This window comes from Barbus barbus (assembly GCF_936440315.1).
Source record: "Barbus barbus genome assembly, chromosome: 33".
NCBI classification, from domain to species: domain Eukaryota; kingdom Metazoa; phylum Chordata; class Actinopteri; order Cypriniformes; family Cyprinidae; genus Barbus; species Barbus barbus.
Genome location: NC_136761.1, coordinates 27324054 through 27349455, shown reverse-complemented (window position 1 = coordinate 27349455; position 25402 = coordinate 27324054). Strand labels below are relative to the sequence as shown.

The 25402-nt window shown below is 37.6% G+C and overlaps 1 protein-coding gene across 1 annotated transcript in view; it reads left to right on the top strand.

Moving 5' to 3' along the window:
• The first annotated feature begins 282 nt into the window (after positions 1–282).
• The window catches only part of gfra4b (GDNF family receptor alpha 4b), a 67002-nt gene continuing 41882 nt past the window's right edge, over positions 283–25402 (top strand). Inside the window, exon 1 of the mRNA XM_079390560.1 lies at positions 283–659. Within this exon, the coding sequence (XP_079246686.1) occupies positions 617–659 (43 nt within the window). The 5' untranslated portion in view covers positions 283–616. The remainder of the gene's footprint in view (positions 660–25402) is intronic.

Genomic DNA, 25402 nt, shown 5'->3' with positions numbered 1-25402 from the left:
ACCGGCCTCTGAAATTTCACATCAGTTCAAAGCCAGAATCAAAGTGCAGGGTTTGTAGCAGACAGTTTGATAGCCTCTCTAACCTTACGGCTGTCTCAAAACATACTGAACAGCCTATCTAGACATCTTTTTGAGGTGCACGTGTAATATGGACACTCATATGATACAACCTATATAGGCAGCTTACTAGGTTTTGAGACACAACTCAGCTCAAACCTCTCTCTCTCCCTCTCTCTCTCTCTCTCTCTCTCCCTCTCTCTCTCTCTCTCTCTCTCTCTCTCTGTGCTCAGAGTTTGATGTTCACTCAATGAAATCTGACTCTTCATTCACTCGTGTTCTTGCCCTCGGAGGGAACAAATGTCAATACGAGATAATGGAGCAGATGGAGAACTTTCATTAGTGCTTTAATTTCATTTCAATCGTTCTCTGTGATTGACAGACTGACACTTGGCGGTGCGGCGCGCGCGTTGCTCAGCGGACGTTCATCTCGTTTTTGAGCATTTCAAGAGTCTTTAACTGATATGTGCAGGACGGCTTTTCTCTGTCGGTAACCTCAGAATATAACAGACACAGTTTCGCGTCATTTCGATCCAGTTCTCTTCAGAAACGCGCAGGAATGGATCTTATGGGACTCTACCTGCTTCATCTCAGCTTCGCCGGTAGGTGATGTGCTGCATGCGCGTTTCATCTTCTCTTACTGACATCAAAGTTCCGCAAAACACAAAGCTGATACAATGCTGAGAGTTTCTTTCATTATTGGCTGTGTGCGCGAGCGTTCAGAACCGACTTCTGTCTTGATTAATAAGAACAGATCGAACTAAAGAAATGTGAGCACGATAACCTTCTTCTCATTTATGAATCCATATATTTTGCGTAATTAGTCAGCTAATGAGGTGTTTGCTCAGGTGTGAAAGGTTACAGCTTTCATTGACATTTGTTCTAGCAGTCATTACTTTTGGTAAAATCATTGATAAAAGAACTATATACATTTTAAACCCAATAGATTGCTGCCTTAAATATAAAGTGGTTCCAAACTTACAACCTGTAACAAGCACTTTGTGAATGTAATTGCTTGTGTGAAGTGGGAACACACACACACACACACACACACACACACACACACACACACACACATATAATCCATGTAAAACTCTTGTTTCTTCGTAAAGGATACAATGTGTCACTGACCTGAAATTTGTAGCCTCAGTTGATTGAAAAGCCTGTGCATTTTAGCAGATTGGATTTGTGTAGGATGTCTCTGTGTTGCTGCTAATATAATTAGATTTTCAGGTAGACTGTCTTTTGTGTGTGTGTGTGTGTTGTGTATGAATCAGAGGATGTATGCATGCATTATAACAAGTGCATTTGCATGTTTTGAAAATGGATTCGCAGATGAAACCAAGAAATATAAAAGAAACATGCTGATCATTTTCTGGTTGATAGTCACTGATTTAAGAGTTTGTTTTATTTTATTTTATATATTTACCGTTTGGTTTGTCTGTTAAGGCAATCAATTATTCAATATTTGTATATCTGTAAACAGAACAAAGTGAATCTCTAGAACAGCAAAACACACCCAGCTGTTGTTGAATTACCTGAAACAACAAGCAGTAAAAAGATTGATCTCTTACGTTCCTAAGAAACATTAAGAAAATGTGTTAAAATCATCCTTACCTTACTCAATTCAACAATATAGCTCCCCTACAGTGATGCACCTGCTTTTTATGCCTTGGTTCTGAATGGTTTTCCTGTTTATTTTCACTGTACAGATAATTCCTCCATAAAGAATTTTAAACCTTGAACCAAACCAGTTAGCTCTGAATCAGATCATATCAGGAAACAAACTAAAAGGTACAGGTGCATCTCAATAAATTAGAATGTAATGGAAAAGTTCATTTATTTCAGTAATTCAACTCAAATTGTGAAACTCGTGTATTAAATAAATTCAATGCACACAGACTGAAGTAGTTTAAGTCTTTGGTTGTTTTAATTATGGTGATTTAGGCTCACATTTAACAAAAACCCACCAATTCACTCTCAAGAAATTAGAGTACTTCATAAGACCAATACAAAAACATTTTTAGTGAATTGTTGGCCTTCTGGAAAGTATGTTAATTTTCTGTATATGTACTCAATACTTGGTAGGGGCTCCTTTTGCTTTAATTACTGCCTCAGTTCGGCGTGGCATGGAGGTGATCAGTTTGTGGCACTGCTGAGGTGGTATGGAAGCCCAGGTTGCTTTGATAGCGGCCTTCAGGTCATCTGCATTGTTGGGTCTGGTGACTCTCATCTTCCTCTTGACAATACCCCATAGATTCTCTATGGGATTCAGGTCAGGCGAGTTTGCTGGCCAATCAAGCACAGTAACACCATGGTCACTGAACCAGCTTTTGGTACCTTTGGCAGTGTGGGCAGGTGCCAAGTCCTGCTGTAAAATGAAATCAGCATCTCCATAAAGCTTGTCAGCAGAAGGAAGCATGAAGTGCTCTAAAATTTCCTGGTAGATGGCTGCGTTGACTGTGGACTTCAGAAAACACAGTGGACCAACACCAGCAGATGACATGGCAGCCCAAATCATCACTGACTGTGGAAACTTCACACTGGACTTCAAGCAACATGGATTCTGTGCCTCTCCACTCTTCCTCCAGACTCTGGGACCTTGATTTCCAAATGAAAAGCAAAATTTACTTTCATCTGAAAAGAGGACTTTGGACCACTGAGCAACAGTCCAGTTATTTTTCTCCACAGCCCAGGTAAGACTCTTCTGATGTTGTCTCTGGTTCAGAAGTGGCTTGGTAGCTCTTTTCCTGAAGACGTCTGAGCGTGGAGACTCTTGATGCACTGACTCCAGCTTCAATCCACTCCTTGTGAAGCTCTCACAAGTGTTTGAATCAGCTTTGCTTGACAGTATTCTCAAGTTTGCGGTCATCCCTGTTGCTTGTGCACATTTTCCTACCGAAATTCTTCCTTCCAGTCAACTTTGCATTTAATATGCTTTGATACAGCACTCTGTAAACAGCTACATCTTTCAGTAATGACCCTCTGTGACTTACTCTCTTTGTGGAGGGCGTCAATGTTCATCTTCTGGATCATTGCCAAGTCAGCAGTCTTCTCCATTATTGTGGTTTCAAAGAACAAGAGATACCGGAATTTATATATATATATTATATATTATATTATATGTCATTAAATGAAACTCAAATGTAAATATTCTAATATTTTGAGATACTGATTTTTGACTTTCATCAGCTGATGTTGACTTTCATCTAATCATCAACAAAAAATACAACAACAACAAAAAAACTTTCTGTTTTACTTCACATGGAATGAATCTAAAATATATGAAAGTTTCACTTTTTGAAATAACTTCCAAGAAAAAATTACTTTTTCACGACATTCTAATTTATTGAGATGCACCTGTATAATGCTGTTTATGTAATGTGATTGAACTGCTCATCACTGTGAATTTTAAGCTATATGGAAGTTTAAACATGCAACTGTTATGCTCTGTTCTTCCAACATTTCTCCAAACTCCTTTTTTTTCATTGTTATTTTCCATAGTTATGTGAGCTTGAGTGAAGTCCATATCTGATTCCCTCCATTATGATCATCAATCAAGCCCTTTTTCAAGCCCCACATATATATTCTGTGAACCTGTGAATATAGGGCTCAGCTCCAGTTCTGCAGGTAATTCCACTGTCACTCAAGGGGACTGAAAAGCAGGCAGTTTGTCAGCGATTAGCCAAGGTAAAGATCGATTCATGCTCTGAGAGCTTGTAAATTAGGAACTCTATCCATGTCCATTAACTCAAGCCATGACTGACATATGCTAATTCGGACCTTGTTGTTACAAGAATAATATCATTATCAGTATTGACATGAACTTACATTATAATTGGTCATTTATGACTCAGGTTTTCAGAGCATTATACTTCATAGCTCAGGTTTCAGCTGAAATATGCAGTTCAAAGCCATAATCAAACTGTAGAATTGTAGCCGACAGCTTGAAGATCAGCCTCTCTCCAGCAGCCGACTCAGTGTTTCTCACTGTTATGCTCGACAATCTGTCTCTCTCACTGTCTGATGCCACACGCATAATCTGCACTCAGAGAAATATGATTCTTAATAAAGTAGCTTGCATAAACTTTTACGAAAGCCATAATTAATGAAAAAGTGCCATTTAGACATACATAAGTCATACTTATTTAAGATTTTTCACAGTAGTTACTGTGAAATGCTCAAATTATGATGATAGAAACTCATGGTCACTGTCAAATGTCAGTGTCAAATGGTCATTTTTTTTTGTTCTTATAGAAGCTTATATATCCTAGAGAAGCATGCATTAGTGCCTGGCCTTTTTTTTTTTTTTTTAGCTATCTATCTATCTATCAACACTGAACAAAATTATAAACGCAACACTTTTGTTTTTGCCCCCATTTTTCATGAGCTGAACTCAAAGATCTAAGACTTTTTCTATCTACACAAAAGGCTTATTTCTCACAAATATTGTTCACAAATCTGTCTAAATCTGTGTTAGTGAGCACTTCTCTTTTGCCGACATAATCCATCCACCTCACAGGTGGGGCATATCAAGATGCTGATGAGACAGCATGATTATTGCACAGGTGTGCCTTAGGCTGGCCACAATAAAAGGCCACTCTAAAATGTGCAGTTTTACTGTATTGGGGGGGTCTGAAAACCAGTCAGTATCTGGTGTGACCACCACTTTCCTCACGCAGTGCAACACATCTCCTTCGCATAGTTGATCAGGTTGTCCACTCCACCTCAATGGCTGTGCGAAGTTGCTGGATATTGGCAGGAATACGCCAATCCAGAGCATCCCAAACATGCTCAATGGGTGACATGTCCAGACGCCATCGAATGTGAGCATTTGCCCACTCAAGTCGGTTACGATGACGAACTACAGTCAGGTCGAGACCCCGATGAGGACGACGAGTTTGTGCAGAAATTCTTTGGTTATGCAAACCGATTGTTGCAGCAGCTGTCCGGGTGGCTGGTCTCAGACAATCTTGGAGGTGAAGATGCTGGATGTGGAGGTCCTGGGCTGGTGTGTTTTCACGTGGTCTGTTGTGAGGCCAGTTGGATGTACTGCCAAATTCTCTGAAATGCCTTTGGAGATGGCTTATGATAGAGAAACGAACATTCAATTCACAGGCAACAGCTCTATTGGACATGCCTGCACTCAGCATGCCATTTATCTATCTACATTTTTATTCTGGTGCTCAAATCTGATTGGCTGAGAGGTCTTTCACTGTTTGTATCACTTTGCTTGCAGATTTCTCACAGCGAGTGTCATGGTATATAATACCGTTGTTGTGTCATGGAATGTTGGTTGTAGTTGTAGTTGTGGTTGTAGTGTGTTGGTTGGAGTTTTATATATATATATATATATATATATATATTATATATATATATATATATATATAGCAACACAGCCCCCCCCAAAAAAAAAATGCTGGGTAAAATATGGACAAACCCAGCGATTGGGTTGTTTTGACCCAGAAGTTGATTGAGTTGTATTTAACTTTTTAGAGTGTTGGAATTACCTCAATTCGAGCACTGTTTTAGACAATAAGCTCAGTTTTGGACATGGGACGGTCATTGCAAATAGCCTGTAAATGCAAATCGGTTTAGGGTGGATTTAATTTTTACTGGCTAATCAGCCGGGAACGTGCATTTGGCCAGGATTTATGTTATGAGTGTGCGCAGCCCTCAATGCTAAGTATTGATAAATAGCTATAGATGAATAACTTGCCCTTAAGGCTTGTGCGTGTGTTCGGTCATCCACCCATTTTATATAACATAAATAATTTAGAGTATATTTGTGCTTATTATGATTTTTTCCGTCGATACTGGAACGCGCGTGAACTACAAAACCTATTTTACCTAATACATATCTTCAAATAGGCCTATATCGCGTATATGGAAAGATTTGTGCGAATGAGAGAGGTTTCAGTTTCGCTTTGTTTTGGATTATTTATAGCTAAACCTATATTATACTGCAATTATATGTATCCATTAGTATAAATATTATATAAATATTTACCCACTTATACGTGACCTATCTTTTTTTTCCCTCTCAAAAATGTAAAAATAAATAAATAATAATAATAATAATTGTGCATGCCCCCTGGCGCCGACAAAGTCTCGTTTTTTCACTTTTTTGAACAAATGAAAAAACGACTGTTTTCTCGTTATTTAATTTCAAATCGAAAAACAAACTATCAAAACGTACAGGGTCATTTCATTTCTTATTTGGAACGGAAAAACGAGAAATGAGAAGATGGCTTGTTTGTTCGTATTTTTGTTTAATTGAACAAACGGAAAACAAAATTTTGGCTTGATTTCTCATGTTTCGTTTGCTTCACAAAACGGTTTATAGCTTCGATATTTCATTCGCACACGTGGGCGGTGCTGACACGCCCCTTTCATCTGATTGGCCAAATTGCTCCGCCTTCAGTACAGGTTTAAATGCTGTCAGGCAGAATAAAAGTCCCTATGAATGCGGCGCAGAATATCGCACTATATATATAACAAATTGTCTGAAACCACTACTCACAGTTACCTACGCATAACATTTGAAGCAGAAATATAATAATGTGAGCTAGCCTATATAGGCTATAGTATGCTAATACATTATTTCTTGGTTTTATAGCATTGTATAATAATCGCATGTCCCATTGATAAATGCTGTGCAAAAAGTTCTGTTCATTTGGATAAAAGTGAAGTGCAAATAAAAATCAATATTGGCCTGAATAGTATAATAATGTGTCCATGACATTTCCCACTCTTGTCCTTTATTTATATTAAAAGGCATTAGGTGTGTGTATAATTAGTAGGAGGAGCATGGGCCCACCGCCCACAGATTACGGTCATCCAAGTTTCTCCAGCGCAGAACTGCAGTACACTTTTAATTTTCCAGCTGTTCCAAGCCACAAGTATTTACTAATATAGTAATATTCACAAATTATTTAATGCTGGGACAAAATTTCAGACAGGCCGGGAGTCTCACAGTCATCCAGGTTACTCCAAAAACCTACAGCTGTTATAAATAATTTACATTACTTTTAAAAATAATGACAATTTACTTGGGAAAGCCAACATACATTTAAACATTATTATTAACCAGTGGCGTAAGTTGGTTATGACGGGCCCCAGTGCAGGCTATAAGGACGGGCCCCTGAGCTGCACGGTTATGCAGCACATATACAAACACAACGCTCGTGTCTAGAAGAGCAGGGGCCCCTGCAGGAGGCGGAGGCAGAGGCGTGGGTGGGGGGGTTGGGTGTCACACCATTTAAACTCAACAAAATGGTACAGTTTATAGCCTACTGCTATTTCAGCTATTAAAAATAAATGTAAAATAAATGATAAATGGCCAAATTTCCCCATTGGTCTCTGACCATCATGGCCTCCTAATCATCCCTTACACTGATTGGCTTCATCACTCTGTCTCCTCTCCACCAGTAAGGTGGTGTGTGGTGGGCGTTCTGGCGCACTATGGCTGCCGTCGCATCATCCAGGTGGATGCTGCACACTGGTGGTGGGTGAGGAGACACCACCCCTCACAATGTAGAGCGCTTTGAGTGCTTAGGAAAGCAGAAAAGCTCTATATAAATGTAATGAATTATTATTATTATTATTAAAATAGTTCAGTTTTGCATGTAGTGGAAAAGTTATTAATAATTATTATTATTTAGCCTATTATATTTTGTTTCGTTTTTTTTATAAAGTTAATTTAGAAAATCGTTTGGAGCATTTTTTGTTCGTTAAATGTAGGCCTAATTTTTTTTTTTTTTTTTTTTTTTTTTTTTAGTAACGACCAAGGGGCCAGTTGATCACAGCCTACGTTTGATCAATTTAGCCTTCTCAAATCAACACGACTTGCCTAAAATAAAATCTGTAGATATAAAACAGTTCAAGCATATCACAAGGTTAGTTTAAATGTTTAACCCATATCCGTGCGCTGTTAGACAGTTTGTGCGGAGAGGAGCTAAAGCATGCTTTTATATGGCATGGAGGCGCGCCAGCACGCTCACTTGCATTTTTTTCTTACAGTAAAAACTACTTAAAATACGCCTTAATTTTTGCTCATAAAGGTAAGGCGTAATATATAATTCTGAGCTGTAAAGGGTCTACCTTTATATGTTAAATATGCTTACATTCACAATATCAACAAAACTGTGCTTTTATAAAATTAATAGGAAACAGAGTAGGCCTAGGCCTATGCGCTTTCTGTCTTCAACAAGAGCGCGTCACAATTATGAACCGAAACTCAGCGAATTGACTCACATATATGATAAATATATATATACAGAAAGCTTTAAATTACTATTTTAAAACAAAATCATTCAAATCGAAAACAAAAACTGTCATTATGTAACCGTAAAGATGCATTTCTCTCTAATTGAAGGCATGTCCAATGAGGAGATGGCGAGTCATCACCGTCTAAAATAGGCTATAAAAATAAGGAAAAGCCTAAAACAGGCCCGATTACAATTTATGTTTTATTTTGTAATTGTATATAAAATTAAAAAATAAAACACAAATTATAATGGTAGGATATGTAAAACTTTGTCCAATAATTATATAGCTGCTTTTTTTCTGGTTTCATGTTGCTCTGTTCTGAATACCTTAAAATGAATTTGCTGCAATGCAGTTTTCTCTGATATGTGAATCAGGCTATTTATTGGCCTATTTCTTATTCCATGCAGCAAATGATTTAAATATATAATTTTATTTATTGCGTTCCAGATGCTTTTAAATAACTTTTGACTATACATTTTATGGGTAGCTTGAATGTAAAACATTGTCATGAATTCGCTGTATATCCTAATTGGGGTTTTATGGTGGTTGGCAAGCCAACTTTTGGTGCACTACCACCACCAACCGGACTGGAGTATGAAGCACTCATGGGCAGTGGGAAACAAACAAAAAAACAAAAAACAGCTAAATTCTCCCTTCTAATCCAGTATCTTTAACGAATTTCATTATTGTACTGTATACTTCATATTGTCCTGCATTTTCTTTCCAAAGGCTGTGCATAGTAAATGTTTCTATGCCCATTCTGCATATTGCCTTGACAAGTTTTAATCTATGAATTAAGTTTTTTTTCTTCTCAATGCACCAGGACAAAAAAAAAATCCTACTCTGTTTTTACTCCGCCACATTTTTTCCCTTTATCATTACCATAAATTAACCATGGTTCTGCTATGCTAACTATAGTTTAACTATGGCATTTGTAGTAAAACTGTGTTTATACAAATGGCAATCAATATGCCAAAAAAAAAAAAATTATTAAAAAAAGCCTTGAATGAAAAACATGATTACAACACTTTTCCAATAAAACAATGGTCAAATCTCTAACCCCCATGCTGTCCAATGGCCCCATATATAAATAAATAAAAAAACCTTGAATGCAAACATTTGTTCTAAAATATAGCTTAAAGAACAGTTTCAAAAATGTGGTCTGCTCTCCTATACGTTCACAGGGCCGTGTGCAGTTGCTGGCGTTATGCAAAAGACATTGATCACATTCTGAATATTAGTCTACTGTAAAATTAGCTGTCTTACAGTTTTTGTCAGTCGCTTTGGTGCATTTCTCAAATCAACCTCAATATTTGAAAGAAGTTTTCCGTTTGTTCAATTAAACAAAAATACGACAAACGAGCCGTCTTCTCATTTCTGTTTTTCCGTTCCAAATAAGAAATGAAATGATCTAAACGTACACGGACCTACATGGACCTGTAGTACTGTACTTCACTTAAGTTGAAAACACATCGATTTGTGGCTTACAAAACAGTATACTATCACTTAACAACCTTACATGCCATAGTAGTTTTGATATTAGCTATTTGCCACTAAACTATCAAACTACATGCCTTAACAAGTCATTGCTGATTAGAATTCAGAGCAGCTGGACTTGAGAAATCTGAGTTGAATATCCGGCTGGTTGCAGTGTTAATGTGTTAAATCTAAAGGGATATGGTGATACAGCTGTGGTTTGATAGCAAAATTGCATTGGTAGTGATGGTAGAGCATGGTATGCATTGATTTTATCATTTTATTATTGATTTTATCTACATGACAAATGTGTAGACCATTTAATGCGACAGAATAATGCTGCAAACGACACAGAACTTGCACAGCGTAGGCTTCTCTAGAGTTGTTATTTATTAATTAATTTTTATTGTGTAACAATATTGCATATGAAATACATTTATGAGTTAACTGTCACTGGTTGTGAAAAAGCTGTTCCAACTTGAAACTTCAGGAAATTACACCGAATATTAATGGCTCATTTTCTCTGGTGAATCCATGGATGGCCCTGAAGTGTGATATCTGTGAAAATGAGTAATTGGTTAAAAGTAGACTTAGAGCAAACCCTTAACCCTTATTAAACTGGCACGTGTGCTGCAGATATGAATGATACCTCAAATTGAGGAGAAGCATGCTATTACTTTTCCAAGTAATGAGAATTACACAAGTTAAAATTGACCAAAAAAATAAATAAAAAAATATTCTCATCTCCCAATAATCGATGGAGCACATTGGTGGTCGGATGCTCTTCGTTTTCTGTGATGGCCTGATAGCCGATTGATTGCGCAGTTATCAGACTTTGATCCAAGTGAGTCATTCGCTTTCATAATTCCTCTTCTCTTTCAGGCCGAACACATTTTCAGTGTTCAAGCAGCAGGGGCGGCTTTCAGATTAAAGAGTGCCAGCGTATCATTCGCTCTGGCAGACAGGGGTGTTAAAAGTCAGAATGGGTTGTAACATGGGCTTCCTACGCTGCCACCTCGATTCTGCTCTTATATTCAAACCTCTAAAACGGTTCTTATGTTTAATTATAGATGCTCTAGACCCCGCAGTTAAGCGACCTCTCTGCCATTCATCTAACGTCAGTTAGTTTGATGGTTTTGACCTTTCATGCTGACATTGTTAAATTCTTCACATTATCATCTGCCTACAATATTAAACCATAATAGCTCCAAACAGTACATAATATAAGGAGTCAGATGGAGGCACAGTTGAGAACTATAAGGTTCCCTGGTTAGGATTAATCTTAGTGGCAGGTCATTTAAAATGGTCGCTGAGCAGTGGAATGGAAATTAGCCCGCAGCCTGAAACACTGTGTGTAGAGGGATATTTGCTTGAAATAAAAGGTTAGATCACTTTCCCCACCAGTCCTGTTAAGAAATTCAGGAGATGGCTCCGGGGTTAGATGACTACGGTGTCCTCTGAGGGCCAAACAGAGGCTCATTAGTTGAGTGATTGTTGACAGGTACCCTGGCATAGAGAGATTGACAGATAGCGAGCTTTCCTGGCGGACATATATGTCGGCCACGTTTGCATGGACTGCGATAACTCGGCCCATTTAAACAATTTCCAGAACACAAAATTGACGTGTAAATATACTTTGACATGAAAGAGCAGTAAGAACAAACCATAATTGACTTTCTATTAGTACTTAAATGTATTTGGCAACTGCATTGTGTGTTTTTAGAGCCTCACCAAGACCCTCTCGTGGCAAATTGTAACTTTTTCACTAACCGTGATGATTCATTTCCACCATAATTAAGATCATAAATCTAGAAAAGCTTTACAAGTAATGGGAGTTTCGTAATCAGATTACTTTTTTTAAGTAACTAGTAAAGTGACGCATTACTTTTTAACTTGCAAGAAAATATCTGAGTAACTTTTTCAAATAAGTAACAGTTACTTCCCATTTATTGACTGACAGCTCTCTGTCTTCACATTGAGAGAAATCTGGAGTAAGTGCAGAGACGTCGTGTGCGCTCTGTGAACATGATGTTACTGTAGTTTAGCTCTAAATCCTAACTTGCATTGACTCACCTCACTTGGACAAAACCAGATTCAGTATTCCTGAAAAGCAAACTCATAAGGCAAACCTGCAATAATTAAATAAGTTAAATAACAAAAACCAGTCAGTATCTGGTGTGACCAATTTTTTCCTCACGCAGTGCAACATATGTCCTTCGCATAGTTGATCAGGTTGTCCACTCCTCTTCAATGGCTGTGCGAAGTTGCTGGATATTGGCAGGAACTGAAACACGCTGTTGTATACGCCGATCCAGAGCATCCCAAACATGCTCAATGGGTGACATGTCCGGTGAGTATGCTGGCCATGCAAGAACTGGGATGTTTTCAGCTTCCAGGAATTGCGTACAGATCCTTGCAACATGGGGCCGTGCATTATCATGCTGCAACATGAGGTGATGGTCGTGGATGAATGGCACAACAATGGGCCTCAGGATCTAGTCACGGTATCTCTGTGCATTCAAAATGCCATCAATAAAATGCACCTGTGTTCGTTGTCCATAACATACGCCTGCCCATACCATAACCCCACTGCCACCATGGGCCACTCGATCCACAACGTTGACATCAGCAAACCGCTCACCCACACGACGCCATACACGCTGTCTGCCATCTGCCCTGTACAGTGAAAACCGGGATTCATCCGTGAAGCGAACACCTCTCCAAAGTGCCAGATGCCATCAAATGGGAGCATTTGCCCACTCAAGTCGGTTATGATGACGAACTGCAGTCAGGTCGAGACCCCGATGAGGACGACGAGCATGCTGATGAGCTTCCCTGAGACCGTTTCTGACAGTTTATGCTGAAATTCTTTGGTTATGCAAACCGATTGTTGCAGCAGCTGTCCGGGTGGCTGGTCTCAGACGATCTTGGAGGTGAAGATGCTGGATGTGGAGGTCCTGGGCTGGTGTGGTTTCATGTGGTCTGTTGTGAGGCCGGTTGTATGTACTGCCAAATTCTCTGAAACGCCTTTGGAGACGGCTTATGGCAGAGAAACGAACATTCAATTCATGGGCAACAGCTCTGGTGGACATTCCTGCAGTCAGCATGCCAATTGCACGCTCCCTCAAAACTTGTGACATCTGTGGCATTGTGCTGTGTGATAAAACTGCACATTTTAGAGTGGCCTTTTATTGTGGCCAGCCTAAGGCACACCTGTGCAATAATCATGCTGTCTCATCAGCATCTTGATATGCCACACCTGTGAGGTGGATGGATTATCTCGGCAAAGGAGAAGTGCTCACTAACACAGATTTAGACAGATTTGTGAATAATATTTGAGAGAAATAGGCCTTTTGTGTACATAGAAAAAAGTCTTAGATCTTTGAGTTCAGCTCATGAAAAATGGGGCAAAAACAAGGGTTGCGTTTATAATTTTGGTCAGTGTAATTAGTTACTTCTTAGGGAGTAACTCAATATTGTAATGCATTACTCTTAAAAGTAACTTTCCCCAACACTCGTAATCAATCTCTCAATATTTTTTACTCTTTTGGAAAGTCTTAAAAATTATATATAATTTTTCTTTTGCTATTAGAGCAAATTAGAAGCTAAAAAAATATTTGTTCATCACTTATCAAAGCTTATGCCAACTTCCACTGAGATCCCTAGAAATATAAAAAAGGTCTGTTGGTGACGATTTCATTCGTATGATTTTTTATGATCTGCTTACGCTCTGCTGATTTAGCGGTTTAGAGTAATTTTTCCATGAGATTGGGTTGGTCTCACTGCATGAATTTTGTGTTTAAAGGGATAATTCACCCAAAAATGAAAATTCAGTTATCATTTACTGACCCTCGACCTGTATGAGTTCCTTCCTTCTGCTGAATGCAAAAGAAGACATTTTGAAGAATTTCTGTTGCAAACAGTTGCTGGTAGCCATTGACTTCCATAGTTTTTTTTTTCCATACTATGAAAGTCAATGGCTACCATCAACTGTTTGTTTACCAGCATTCTTCAAAGTAAATTCTTTTAAACATATATGGGTACATTTAATAAGGTACCTAATATTATATTCAACACATAAAAAGATAAAACAACTATAACCTTTTTTTGCATAAATATATCAACGTCTAAGACTGCATTAAATACCAGCACGATACGCTTCAGTGTAACTTGAGGTCTTGGACTCACGAAGTGCTTTTCACTCCCTTGTTCAAAAGTTCATAATTAGATCATAAATATTGTAAGAAACATCTAGTTCACAACATCCTACTGTTAGTTGAGACCTTTTGTGCTGCAACTATTTATTGAAGCATTCATCTGACTGCTGTGTTTCGACAGACGCCCGGGAGCTAGTAATAAACAGCAAGTCATAAACAAAAATCTCTCAGAAACACCTCACAAATAAACCTGTGGATTGTGCATAATAAAGGGAACATTGATCACAGCGGGAGATTTGATGTCTGTCAGTGTCTTTCAATTTAAACGAGGTGATTTTATACACAATCACTGTTTTGATGGCCATGGCAGTGCATGGTGCTTTAAATGAAATGAATTAAGCGGCAAAGATCTCGGTGAGTGTTTTGTCGTGTTCACTATTAGTACAGCAGACTATCAGCATGCAAACACGTTTTAAAGTCTGCACGAAATGAAAATTCATCCCATTTTCGAAATGCATTTTATTGATCTTATTGTGAAGGATTTATCCATAGATCCATACATTATTTTGACCAATCCTTTGTAATGCATCACCTTTAACATATCAATCTCCTTCATGACTATATGACCATCTCGACTTTCTACTCTAGTTTTTCTAGCATTTTATGGCAAGTGACAGAGCATCTTTGGTGGCAGTAATGGTGCAGGATGTTGTCTTTTCCATGTAAATGCAAATGTGAATGGAATGAAATGGCTGGAACAGTAATAGACAAACAGCTCGGTTAGAACAGGCCAGCAGTCTGAATATTGCTCTGCATGTAAACGTAGCTGGCTTCTCTGTAACACAACTTCAAATACAGGGCTTTAGCTGTTTGACAGTGTAAGTGACAGTTTAAGACGAGCAAACAAGTGTAGCTAGAGTCTGTGCTGAAGTCTGATAGTACGGTGAACACCGGGGGGCTTATGTATTTTCTCAAGAGTCTCAGCGGGATCTTTGGGATTCTGCGTTGTTCCAACTGCTCCTGCGTAGTATGTTTTTTTTTTTTTTTTGGACAGTGGTGGGAGCTTTGGTCTTGGAAAAAATATGTAGCTGTTTTGATCCGTCTTTTCTGAACGTTTGCAATGAAACTTCCCTTAGGGCGACACGTAAAATGGAATGGAATCGCAGAATCCAATCATAAAAATGGAATTGACTGTATAATGCGGAATGTAACGGAATTTGGTAAATTTTGAATTAATAAATCAAAAGTTGGCCAGTACACGTAAATCAGCTGTCTGTGAATATTAAACTGCAAAAAGACTAGGTAACACTTTCTATGAAGCCTATATTTATAATACATTATAAGGGTATTCTTAAGGCATTATAATGAATGTATATTGCATTATGAATATTCGTAAGAATAGTTTTAATGTATTATAATTTTTACTTATTTGTGGTTGTAGCTTTTAAGAGTATGGTGATTTATAACACACAGTGAACACGTTGCATCCACTTAAGTTACAATGGATTATATTTCTCATAGTTATAATGTATTATACGTCTCATATCTTGCCATCTTTCTTATGCTACTTAAAGCAATCAAAGACCACTTTTAAGTATAGTAATAATAATAATACTTTTTCTCATTAAATGAACACCATTTAATATGTTCATTGCGTTTTATAAATAATCATAATCTTAAAAGTAAGCATTATAATGCATTATAATTGTTGTTATGATTATTTATAAGATGATATAACATACTATAAGGTTTTTATAATGCATTATGCATTCATTATAATTCCTTAGGAATACCTGTATAACGTATTATAACTATGGTCTTCATAGAAAGTGTTACCAAAGACTGTTTAAATATGAATACTGATATCTCCAGAACTGCTCTGACAGTAACATAATGAGCAATTGAGCATTTCACGAGTCACTCCTTCTTTTGAGAAAAACTACTGTCATATCATATACACACACAAACAAAACCCTTCACGGCAACCCGGCAAAATAAAAGTTTGGTTAAACTTGAAGAAATTGTGAAGTACTATTCTAACTTCTTAAACTTAGAAATTTTATTGATCAGAACTCAGGGATCGCAGGAGACACAGATGAAGACGATCAGACCTGACAAAGAGGCAGGGAAACACAGGGCTTATGAACACAGGAGAAAACTAGATAATTAATGACACAGGGCTGGGGACTAATAAACTAATGAGAACAAACGAGGACAGGAACAGGAACTAACCAAATATGGGCACGAGAGGAGGGGGAAACAAGACACAGGACTGACACACACATATTTTCTTCCATGTTTTTTAATTTTAACAGTAAACCTCTGCTGTGCAGTACTTTGTTGATGATGAAAATGAAAGAGTTTGTTTGTAATTAAATACTATTAATTAAAAATGATTATTAAAAATTAATTAAACCATTAAAATAAAATCCAGAAAACAAAATTAAAATGGAAAACACAGAATTTAAATAAATAAATAAATAAATAATAATAAATAAAACAGAAATTGAGAAAAAACTAAACATTTCATAGGGCCCTAAAATTAGAATTTTCATGATTTCAATGCTTTTTGATTAATAAACTTAAATTTAACTATTAAAACAGACTCCAGAAAAATTAAATTGGGAAAAAATAAAATGTTAAAACGGAATTTGGGTGGAAAAACACATAGGGCCCTCCTCAAGGTCGGCATCATTTGCGGACAGGGCTTCTTTTGTCAGCCATTGACCAGAAAGTGGAGCTTCTGTCTTTAGTTGGATCCTGGGGGAAATATTCTCTTGAATTAGATGTCAGGTAATTTTCTCAACAAGAGCCAGTCGATTTTTCGGTAAGGGGGCCTCAGATTGTGAAGGTCTTTCTTACATGTTTTTTTGGTTAGGTGTGTGTGTTTGTCTGTCACAGTGGGTTAGATCCGTTGACTGATTCTTGCCTTTTAGTTTTTCTCATGAAGAGCCGTTGTCTTCTGGGCTTCCCTAGAGATGGACTCCTGCATCGACTCCAGCACAATCTGCAGCGCAGTCAGAGTTTTGCAGAGCAGGCGTTTGACATGAAAGGCCATTTTAATAGCATCTCAACAGGCCCTTTATTAATAATATTGTATTGAGTAAAAACATGCATAAAGTGTTGTTTGAGCACAAAAAGCAGACCTGTTTCACTGCTGTGTGTGGATCTGCGCTTCCCGATTGAACTGCTCAACACGAGCCACAGGACAGCGAATCCATTTGCTTGCATGACACACAATACAATTCAGTGTTTGGTTTGCACTGTGATGTCTGATACATTAGAATTTTTCTTCATATTTTCACCTTGGTGAATTAATGCCAGGAATATTCTGCATGCATTGTTACCTGATGTTTTTTTAAAATCATCAGATAAACTTGGTGACAGTCAGTTTTCCAAGATAAAATGTGAGCTCCTTTCTTCAGTAGGTGATTTGTGTGCCTTTGATTTCAATCACGTACATGTCATGTACATCAGCGAGGAACAGCTTTATAATATGGAAGCATGTTTCTGCCACAAAAAAATAAAAAAATGTATTAGTGACTTTTTATATCATAATTAGCTTGATCTTGCCGTTTTAAGATGTTAACTCACAATTGCAAGTTTATAACTCACATTTCTTACCCATGCTGGATGTGCATCCCAAAGAAGCTTGGGCGCTTTCAGATGGGAAGAACCATTGAACAAACTCTGTCAAATAGAGTGAGAGAGAGAGTAAGTGAGCTGGATAGTGGGGTAAGGAACTATGAGGATGTCACTGGTAGAACAGTGATGGATGCGGTTGTCTGATCTCATTGTAGTCGCAACAGCGTTTATGACAGCCAGAATGAATGAGCTCCTCGAGCTGAACAGCTCTTACACTCGAATGCGATGCATGCATTATTTTCCATTTAATCACTTACTTTCATAAACATAAATTCAGGTTCAATACCAATGGCATTTAATTAATAACGGGTCACTCAGATGTTTACACATATTTGTAAATTACAAAACGCTTGCTTATCGGCAAGTGCAGGTCCAATGCAGCGTGCAGTTCATACGCCACTGTTTCTAGTCTCATATGACTTGGATTGGTCAATTAAATAGGAAATGTAATGAAGTAATCAATCTGGAGTGGTGTGGCACAGTGCTTAACGATCTGATAACCGGAAGGTTGTTACTGTAGGTTTGAACCTGACAAGGGGTGAATTTATCACCAATGTGCACTTGAGCAAGACGTTTCACCTCAGTTAGATCTACTAATACAAACGGTTTGAAGAATGCACATACAGTAGAAGAACGTGGTATAGATGTTCTGAAGGCATACTGTTTTTATTTACTATCACAGATTTTTTTTTTACTCTTTCTGCTATAAGATGTATTTATGTAATAATTATGTAACCATTTATATTTTAAATTAAATGTCAGATTTATTGTGTAACCAAACTACCAATAATTAGCAGGTCTTCAGTACTTCCAGCTGTTCATTCAAACAGATGAGGAAGATAAACACAATATAAATTTGCAGTATTCACTTATTGTGAACTACATTGAAACAACAAGCTTGTGGAATGCACAGCAGCGCCATGTTTTTATTTTGAAACATACAGCAAATGCATATATTGCATTAAATCATTGCCTTTTGAGGTTTAATATTCACATTAAGCCATATTGTCATACTTGTTTTCTGGCTCCAAATTTATGCCCTTCTGAAAATGATAATTAAGACATTTGTATGGAAGCCACTGAATAAAAAATAAAGAATTGCAACTCTTAATCTTACAATTCTAACTTTTTTCCATCAATTGCGAGCATATATCTCCCGTGTCATTTTTATTGCAATTGCAAATTTGAAACAACAGCAACGAAACTCCTGAATTGAAGACTTCTTATTTAAAGTTTTACTGTTTCTCATGTGAAGAAACTGCAGAATGTAGGAATGGTATTGGAATACAGCACAGAAGTCTTAGACTAAAACTCCCTGCTCACAATATGCAGTGGAACATTCTTCAAAACATTGATAAATGGGTTTGCAATGGGTTGAAATACTGCTTTAACTGTAAGCTTCTCTCCAAAGCGCCATTCAATTTGCATCAAAAAATGTCTAATCAATATTCCCATGAATGCGAAGAAAAAATGATCCTTGGAGAGTTCTTATCTCAATTGTTAGGATGTTCACTAGACAAATCCAATATCCAGAGTTCAGAGAGTGCTGGGGGCACATATATAACACGCTAAATATATTTAACCCCATGTAGCTCCCTTCAGTTTAACTCATAGGTCTTTGGACACAGGGTCATGATACTTTTCGAGAAAGAGACATTTGAGCCTAATCTTGGGTTCAATGGAAATGCCACAGTACCTCATATTGCGATGATAAAGGTCTGAGCAAGTGCATGCAGGCTTATTGTCCAATGCGCCAGGAATGGAAACAAACCATTACCAGTGCAGCAGACAGAAACCGGCTGGAGGGCACCTTCCTCACCGGAATAATGCTGGATTTACAACATCTGCTCGAGTCAGGAAAGGCTGCAGCCTCTGCCCGCAATGTCATGATTAATATACAGTCTGGCCATGCACGCTAACATGATGTACGCAACAATATTCTGCATTCATTATTATGGTATGCTACTTCATTTTCTAAATCACACTTCTATTTAGTTCACTATTTTCTTTTAGTCTGAGAGAGCTTTACTTGAAGGTCATGTGCCATGACCTTCAAGGTCATGGCACACACAACTACTCTCATCTTGACGGTTATGAAAACGATTAGATTATCTCAACATAACATTTGTACATACATTGATGGCAGATGCGTCATCTCTTGAGTGTTTGTGCCATTCTTCATGAGTGCTTGAGATAAAATTGAGGGTTTCATTCTTTTAGTTATTTATTCAATGCACCGTAAGGCTGTTATCGTGTCTCCTCCACTTCTGTCACAATGCAACTGTTGTTGTACATAATAGTTTTGTGTCTGGCGTCATTGAAGACCCAACCTCTCGCCTTTAACATGGCTTGTTGGAGCTAAATTAGCTGGAGAAAGAGAATGTCAGTAAGCATTTGACGGTGCGGTGTGAATAGTGTTTAAGACTAGTGGCTCAGAGCCAAAGAGACCCGCCTCTGGAGAGCGTTCGCTCCATATTAGACCTATTTACACACTCTCTCACCCAGAGTCAATGGGAATTAGCTGTAACTTTAACTTAAACAGTTGAATGAAACTAGAGCCTTTGCAGACATCCGTATACAGCTGATGTTAAGGACTTGAAATTAGAATTTAACCTCTTAATACATCTCCCAAGAGTAAAGAAAGATCACAAATGAGATCTTTCTAATAACTTAATTCTTTTTCCTAGACAGTAATGAGATTACATGGAGGACTAATGGAGCACGTGCACATTTGTCTCCTCTGGTGTTTCAGAAGATATTTCCACATCACAAACTGTTTAGATTTGCTGATTTTTCAGTATGAATTTATGTAAACATTAATCATCAGCTGCTTCCAAAACCAAATGATCTGAGCTATTCAAATTTATTTTTGTACTTGTAAGTTCTGACTGATGTTTCTCTGAAGTTAATACTTAGATGAAACATAAATGAGAACTCATTAAGTCTGCATTAGGAAAAAAAGTTTCCATAATTCATCAATATGTCATAACCTTCTCCGGCTCTAAAACTAAAGAGAGGCCAAAAACAATAACATCACTTTTCACTTTCCTATGAAATTAAGATATATATAAAATCCAACCCAAGCTCAACGGAAAAACATACATGTACCTACACTTTTGCAAACGTCCAAAAATGGACCAATAGAAGTTTCCAGCTGAAATGAACACTACTGTCAGTAAAACACCAACAACTTTCATTCTTGTCACACAAATTGATTACAGGAGCAGATCATTAATTAATAAAGACTTATTTTCGTGCAATTCCTTGAACAATACTGTGTTTTGACCACAAAATACTTTCACTTTAGTGCGTGATTTGCAAACTAATACTTTTTGACACTTACATCACATTATCAGCTTCATAGATATGGCTTTCCTGACATAGTAAAGCTGCTCTGTAGCGCACCTGGTACAGCAATGCACTTCCTATGCGATGCACTCGAGTATGAATCCTGCGAAACATGAGTCATGATAAAAGAGCTCAAAGACTTGAAGCAAGATAAAATGTTATTGTTGCTTTGTGAAATGTGTATTTATCTCACGTTTGGTATGTTATTTCCAAATACGATAACGCATTAATATTTAACGCCATTCACTATTTGATTTTAGAACTGCCATGATTCGTACAACAACCAGCATAATAAAACATAGCCAGAATCACATTCATCAGTTTTGGTTAAAACTGAACATGCTTTAGCGCCACCCACTGGACATTTCACTTAGAAAGTGTTGCAAAATGTGCAACAAGCAGCAGAATATAATTTTGCAGAAATGCCGGCACCAGGCACCAGTGTTTGGGGTAAAGCATTACAAGTAACCTGAGTTACATAATCGGTTTACTTTTATCAAGTAACTAGTAAAGTAACATTACTTTTAATATATAGCAAAATTTCTGAGTTACTTTTCCAAATAAATAATTTCACTTTTGGTGCGAAATGGTCTTTACGGTTGCCAAAAATATAACTTTTGAGGATTTTGTTATAAAAAAAACAAAAAACAAATAAGCAAGCCCAGCCTCATGTAACAAAAAGTAACAGATAAATAACACAATGCAATGCTTTCCATAAACTCAATTAGTTACTTGAAATATTGTAATGCATTACTTTTAAAAGTAACTTCCCCAACTCAGCCAGGTACAGTTTTTCAATGAGCTGGTGTTGCTAAAATTAAGTCCTGCCCTAAATGATTATTGTGTCATTCAAAAATATATAACAATGAGGATTAAATATTGCAAATGCCATTTCATGTGCTATGCCATTAATATCTTTAGGCAGAACAAAAATAACAGAGATTGCATAACAACTTCAACCTGATGCTAAGTAGCTTTATTTCAATTACTCATTAGCATGAGAATAAATATACAGATAAAACGTAACACGGTACATGTCGTACCTAATAAGTCATATTTGTTAATCCTTTGACAGCCTTGTCATGCAGCTTGGTGAGGGGTGATGAGACTCATTGGCAGTCGACTTGGCATCGTTGTTCTGGAAAATGCATATGAAATGTGTGAAAACTTTATCTCTGGTGTTCCACGTAGCTGCAGAGGAGTGACGCCAGTGCCATATGTTTCAAAGAGTTACAGAGGCATTTTGGAAAGTAACATACGCACCTGCTAATGCACATTACCTGCTGTGGCAGAGAGATACAGATGCTCTGTGGGCACCAAATGTGAAGTGGCAAAGAGTCTCAGAAGATGTTCTGCTGGGGTGAAGAGTCAACATATGGTGCGATGTTTCCTCACTCTGCCGGGGATCATTTTCACTTTGCTTTAGATACTCTCTAAACTTCAGTGTAATGAAATCATTCTCTTCAAGAGTGAAATGTAGTTTTTCTGGGTGTCAGTCTCTACAGGATCCAACGGTCCTTTTACTATCTCTAATGTGAAAGTTGGCAGGTGAATCATATTTTTGTGAGTCTGAAATAACATCTTTCAGCATCTATGTGTACTCACTGCATATGTTCCATTAATTCAGAAATGGATTATATCATCAAGAGATGAGCAATAGGTTTTAAACCCTCTAGCGGTTACAGAAGCAGACGGAACACTTAGGATGTAATAAAAGGTAAGGTTAATTGTACAGATGAGCGAAAGCAGGGGATAACAACGCTGAGTTTCAGATGCAGAGATGTTGTATGATGGGAATGAGACTCCCACTGAACCGTGGCATTCTTCAACAGGAGCTCGTGGATGAACTGGAACCACACACCTCGACGCTTCGTCATGAAGCTCCAATGACAAACAGGGATCCAGGACACGGATGACAACACTCGGAGAAAGGACAAGAGGTAAGTTCACAGGCAGGTAAGTAACAGGTAAGTATCAGCATATACTTGCAGGAGTCCACTTCGTATCAACGAGACCGGACGTTTGGCTGTGGTGAGGTGTGTGGTTTTATGGAGAGCCTTGATGAGGTGATGATGATGTGCAGGTGTATTAATTAGAACTCGGGTGAGGGTGCTCGCTTTGATTGGCTGGGGTGAGAGCCTGGTTGATCTGTGACACTAGCAGGATGTGGGAGCTCATTTAAAATGTAACTGTACATATTAGTCTCTTTAATACAATACTTTATGGTAATACAGTAGTGTGATTCAATGAGAGAACATGTTTCCTTGTTGCACCACATGACATTTTACAACCTGGAATGACCTTGCCTTTCCATAAAAATGAAAAAGTATCTGATATTTAAGAAACTCTCACACACAATCCTTTCCATTGCATAATTTCCTGTTTTAATTTTTGCGAAGATTGGTTATATGAGTTAAGACAAATGTTTTTGACATATGTGAAGCAGTTTTATTTTATTTTCTAAAAAAAATAAAAAATAATAATAATAATATATATATTTTTAAAACTACTTAAGGTTCTCCTCTCAGGTCTTTTTCTTCCTTATGACATCCGGACAGTTTGTATTACCATGATATTTTTGGTGAAAAAAAAAAAAAAAAAAAAAGACAGAAATTAAACAATCATCATAGAAGAGGTATATTTTAATATGAATAGCATTTATATATATATATATATATATATATATATATTGTGGCGGGCTGAAGAATCACACGACAGGTGGAAGTGCAAAAAAGTCCCCGGAGGGTGTGTTTATTAAATGAGTGAGAGTCTGTGAAAGCGCCAACGTGTCTCGTGTCCGTCTTCAGTGCAAGGTGATCCTGTTCGCCGGCCGGCTGAGTGCAGGGTGCTCTGTGTCCTGTGCTCGGGTGGCAGGTTGGTCTGTCAACTGCTGTCTGTGGGGACAAAAGGCACAGCATTAGTCGGCTTCTCTCAGGAGTCGTTCCTCCTGGAGTGTGTTGTGTCGCGGTTTTTGTAGCCCTCTCCTAAGCCGTATCAGCTGGGACCGATCAGCCCACGGTGATTGGGAGCAGGTGAATCTCCTCCGTTTTCAGGGCGACGCTGATAGGTGCCCGGGACACGTGTCACAATATATAATAACAGCATTGTGTTTGATTTCCAAACTCCAAGAGAAGAAAGGAAGAATCAATATTCTCTGGAAGTGGTCATCTTTTTTGGCTGGAACATATTTAATTCAATTAATTGACAAATGAATATATTAGTTTTTTCTTTAATTATTTATTTGTTAGGAAGAAGCATGTCTATCTTAACTGAATAGGAGTGATGCTGGTGATGTATGGCTGATGCTGCAATCGGGTTAGTGAGGGAGTGGGACTAAATTTGGGCTAAAAAATACCTGAAAGCTTTGAGGTCAGACTTATGTGGTGTTTCATTTTTATTCAGCCCATGTGTTCAGTCTATACCTGAACAGAGAGAGTGTTCTTCTCAGGGCTGCTGAAAGCACTGCACAGATGCAATGTTTTGGTAAACTAAAGACTTTTCCTCTTTTCAAGCATCAGACATCACTGATTTTTCCTTTGAAAGTTTTTAGTGCTTTACTATTTCCATGGTAGCCAAGCTTGTGTTCACCTACAGTTTTGTTCAGATAATGTAAAGCTGGAGTCGTAGCTCACTGATGGCGTGAAATGGCATGACATTCTCACGTATGCCCAGCGTTCAGCGGATTTACACTGCCTTAAGCACAGCAAGGCCGACCGCCGCCATCTCTTGACATTATGAGAAAAATGAGACGGCCTTGCCGCTCCTCATGACGAGACGCCATGAAATTACCTACTCTTAAATCATTATAATAGCCATAAATTACAGGCCAGTAGAGACAGATGGAGAACATTTATGATATTTAAAAAATAATGCTGTACTTTGAAACTGTAGCTTCTAATATTTAAACTAATTATGCTGATGAAAACATTGTGAATGTGGGAGGACCATGGTGCAGTGATGGTAATGACCTTATTCGTTATTTCACATTATTTATGTGGTTATCTGTATTTAGTATTAAAATCAGAACAGCATTTATCTCAATTAGTGACATCAAAAATAAAAGCTCACTAAATAAATGCATAATAAATACAACTAATAATATATACATACAGTTACAGCCTTTTGATAGTATGTGACCGTGGAGCACAAAACCAGTCATAAGGGTCAATGTTTTGATTTGATAAGATTTATACATTATCTGAAAGCTGAGTACACAAGCTTTACATTGATGTATGGTTTGTTAGGATAAGACAATATTTGGCCGAGATACAACTATTTGAAAATCTGTGGGTGCAAAAAAATCTAAATATTGAGAAAATCGCCTTTAAAGTTGTCCAAATGAAGTTTTTAGCAAAGCATATTACTAATCGAAAGTGCAGTTTTGATATATTTATGGTAGGATGACTATCTTCGTGGAACATGATCTAATATCTTAATGATTTTTGGCA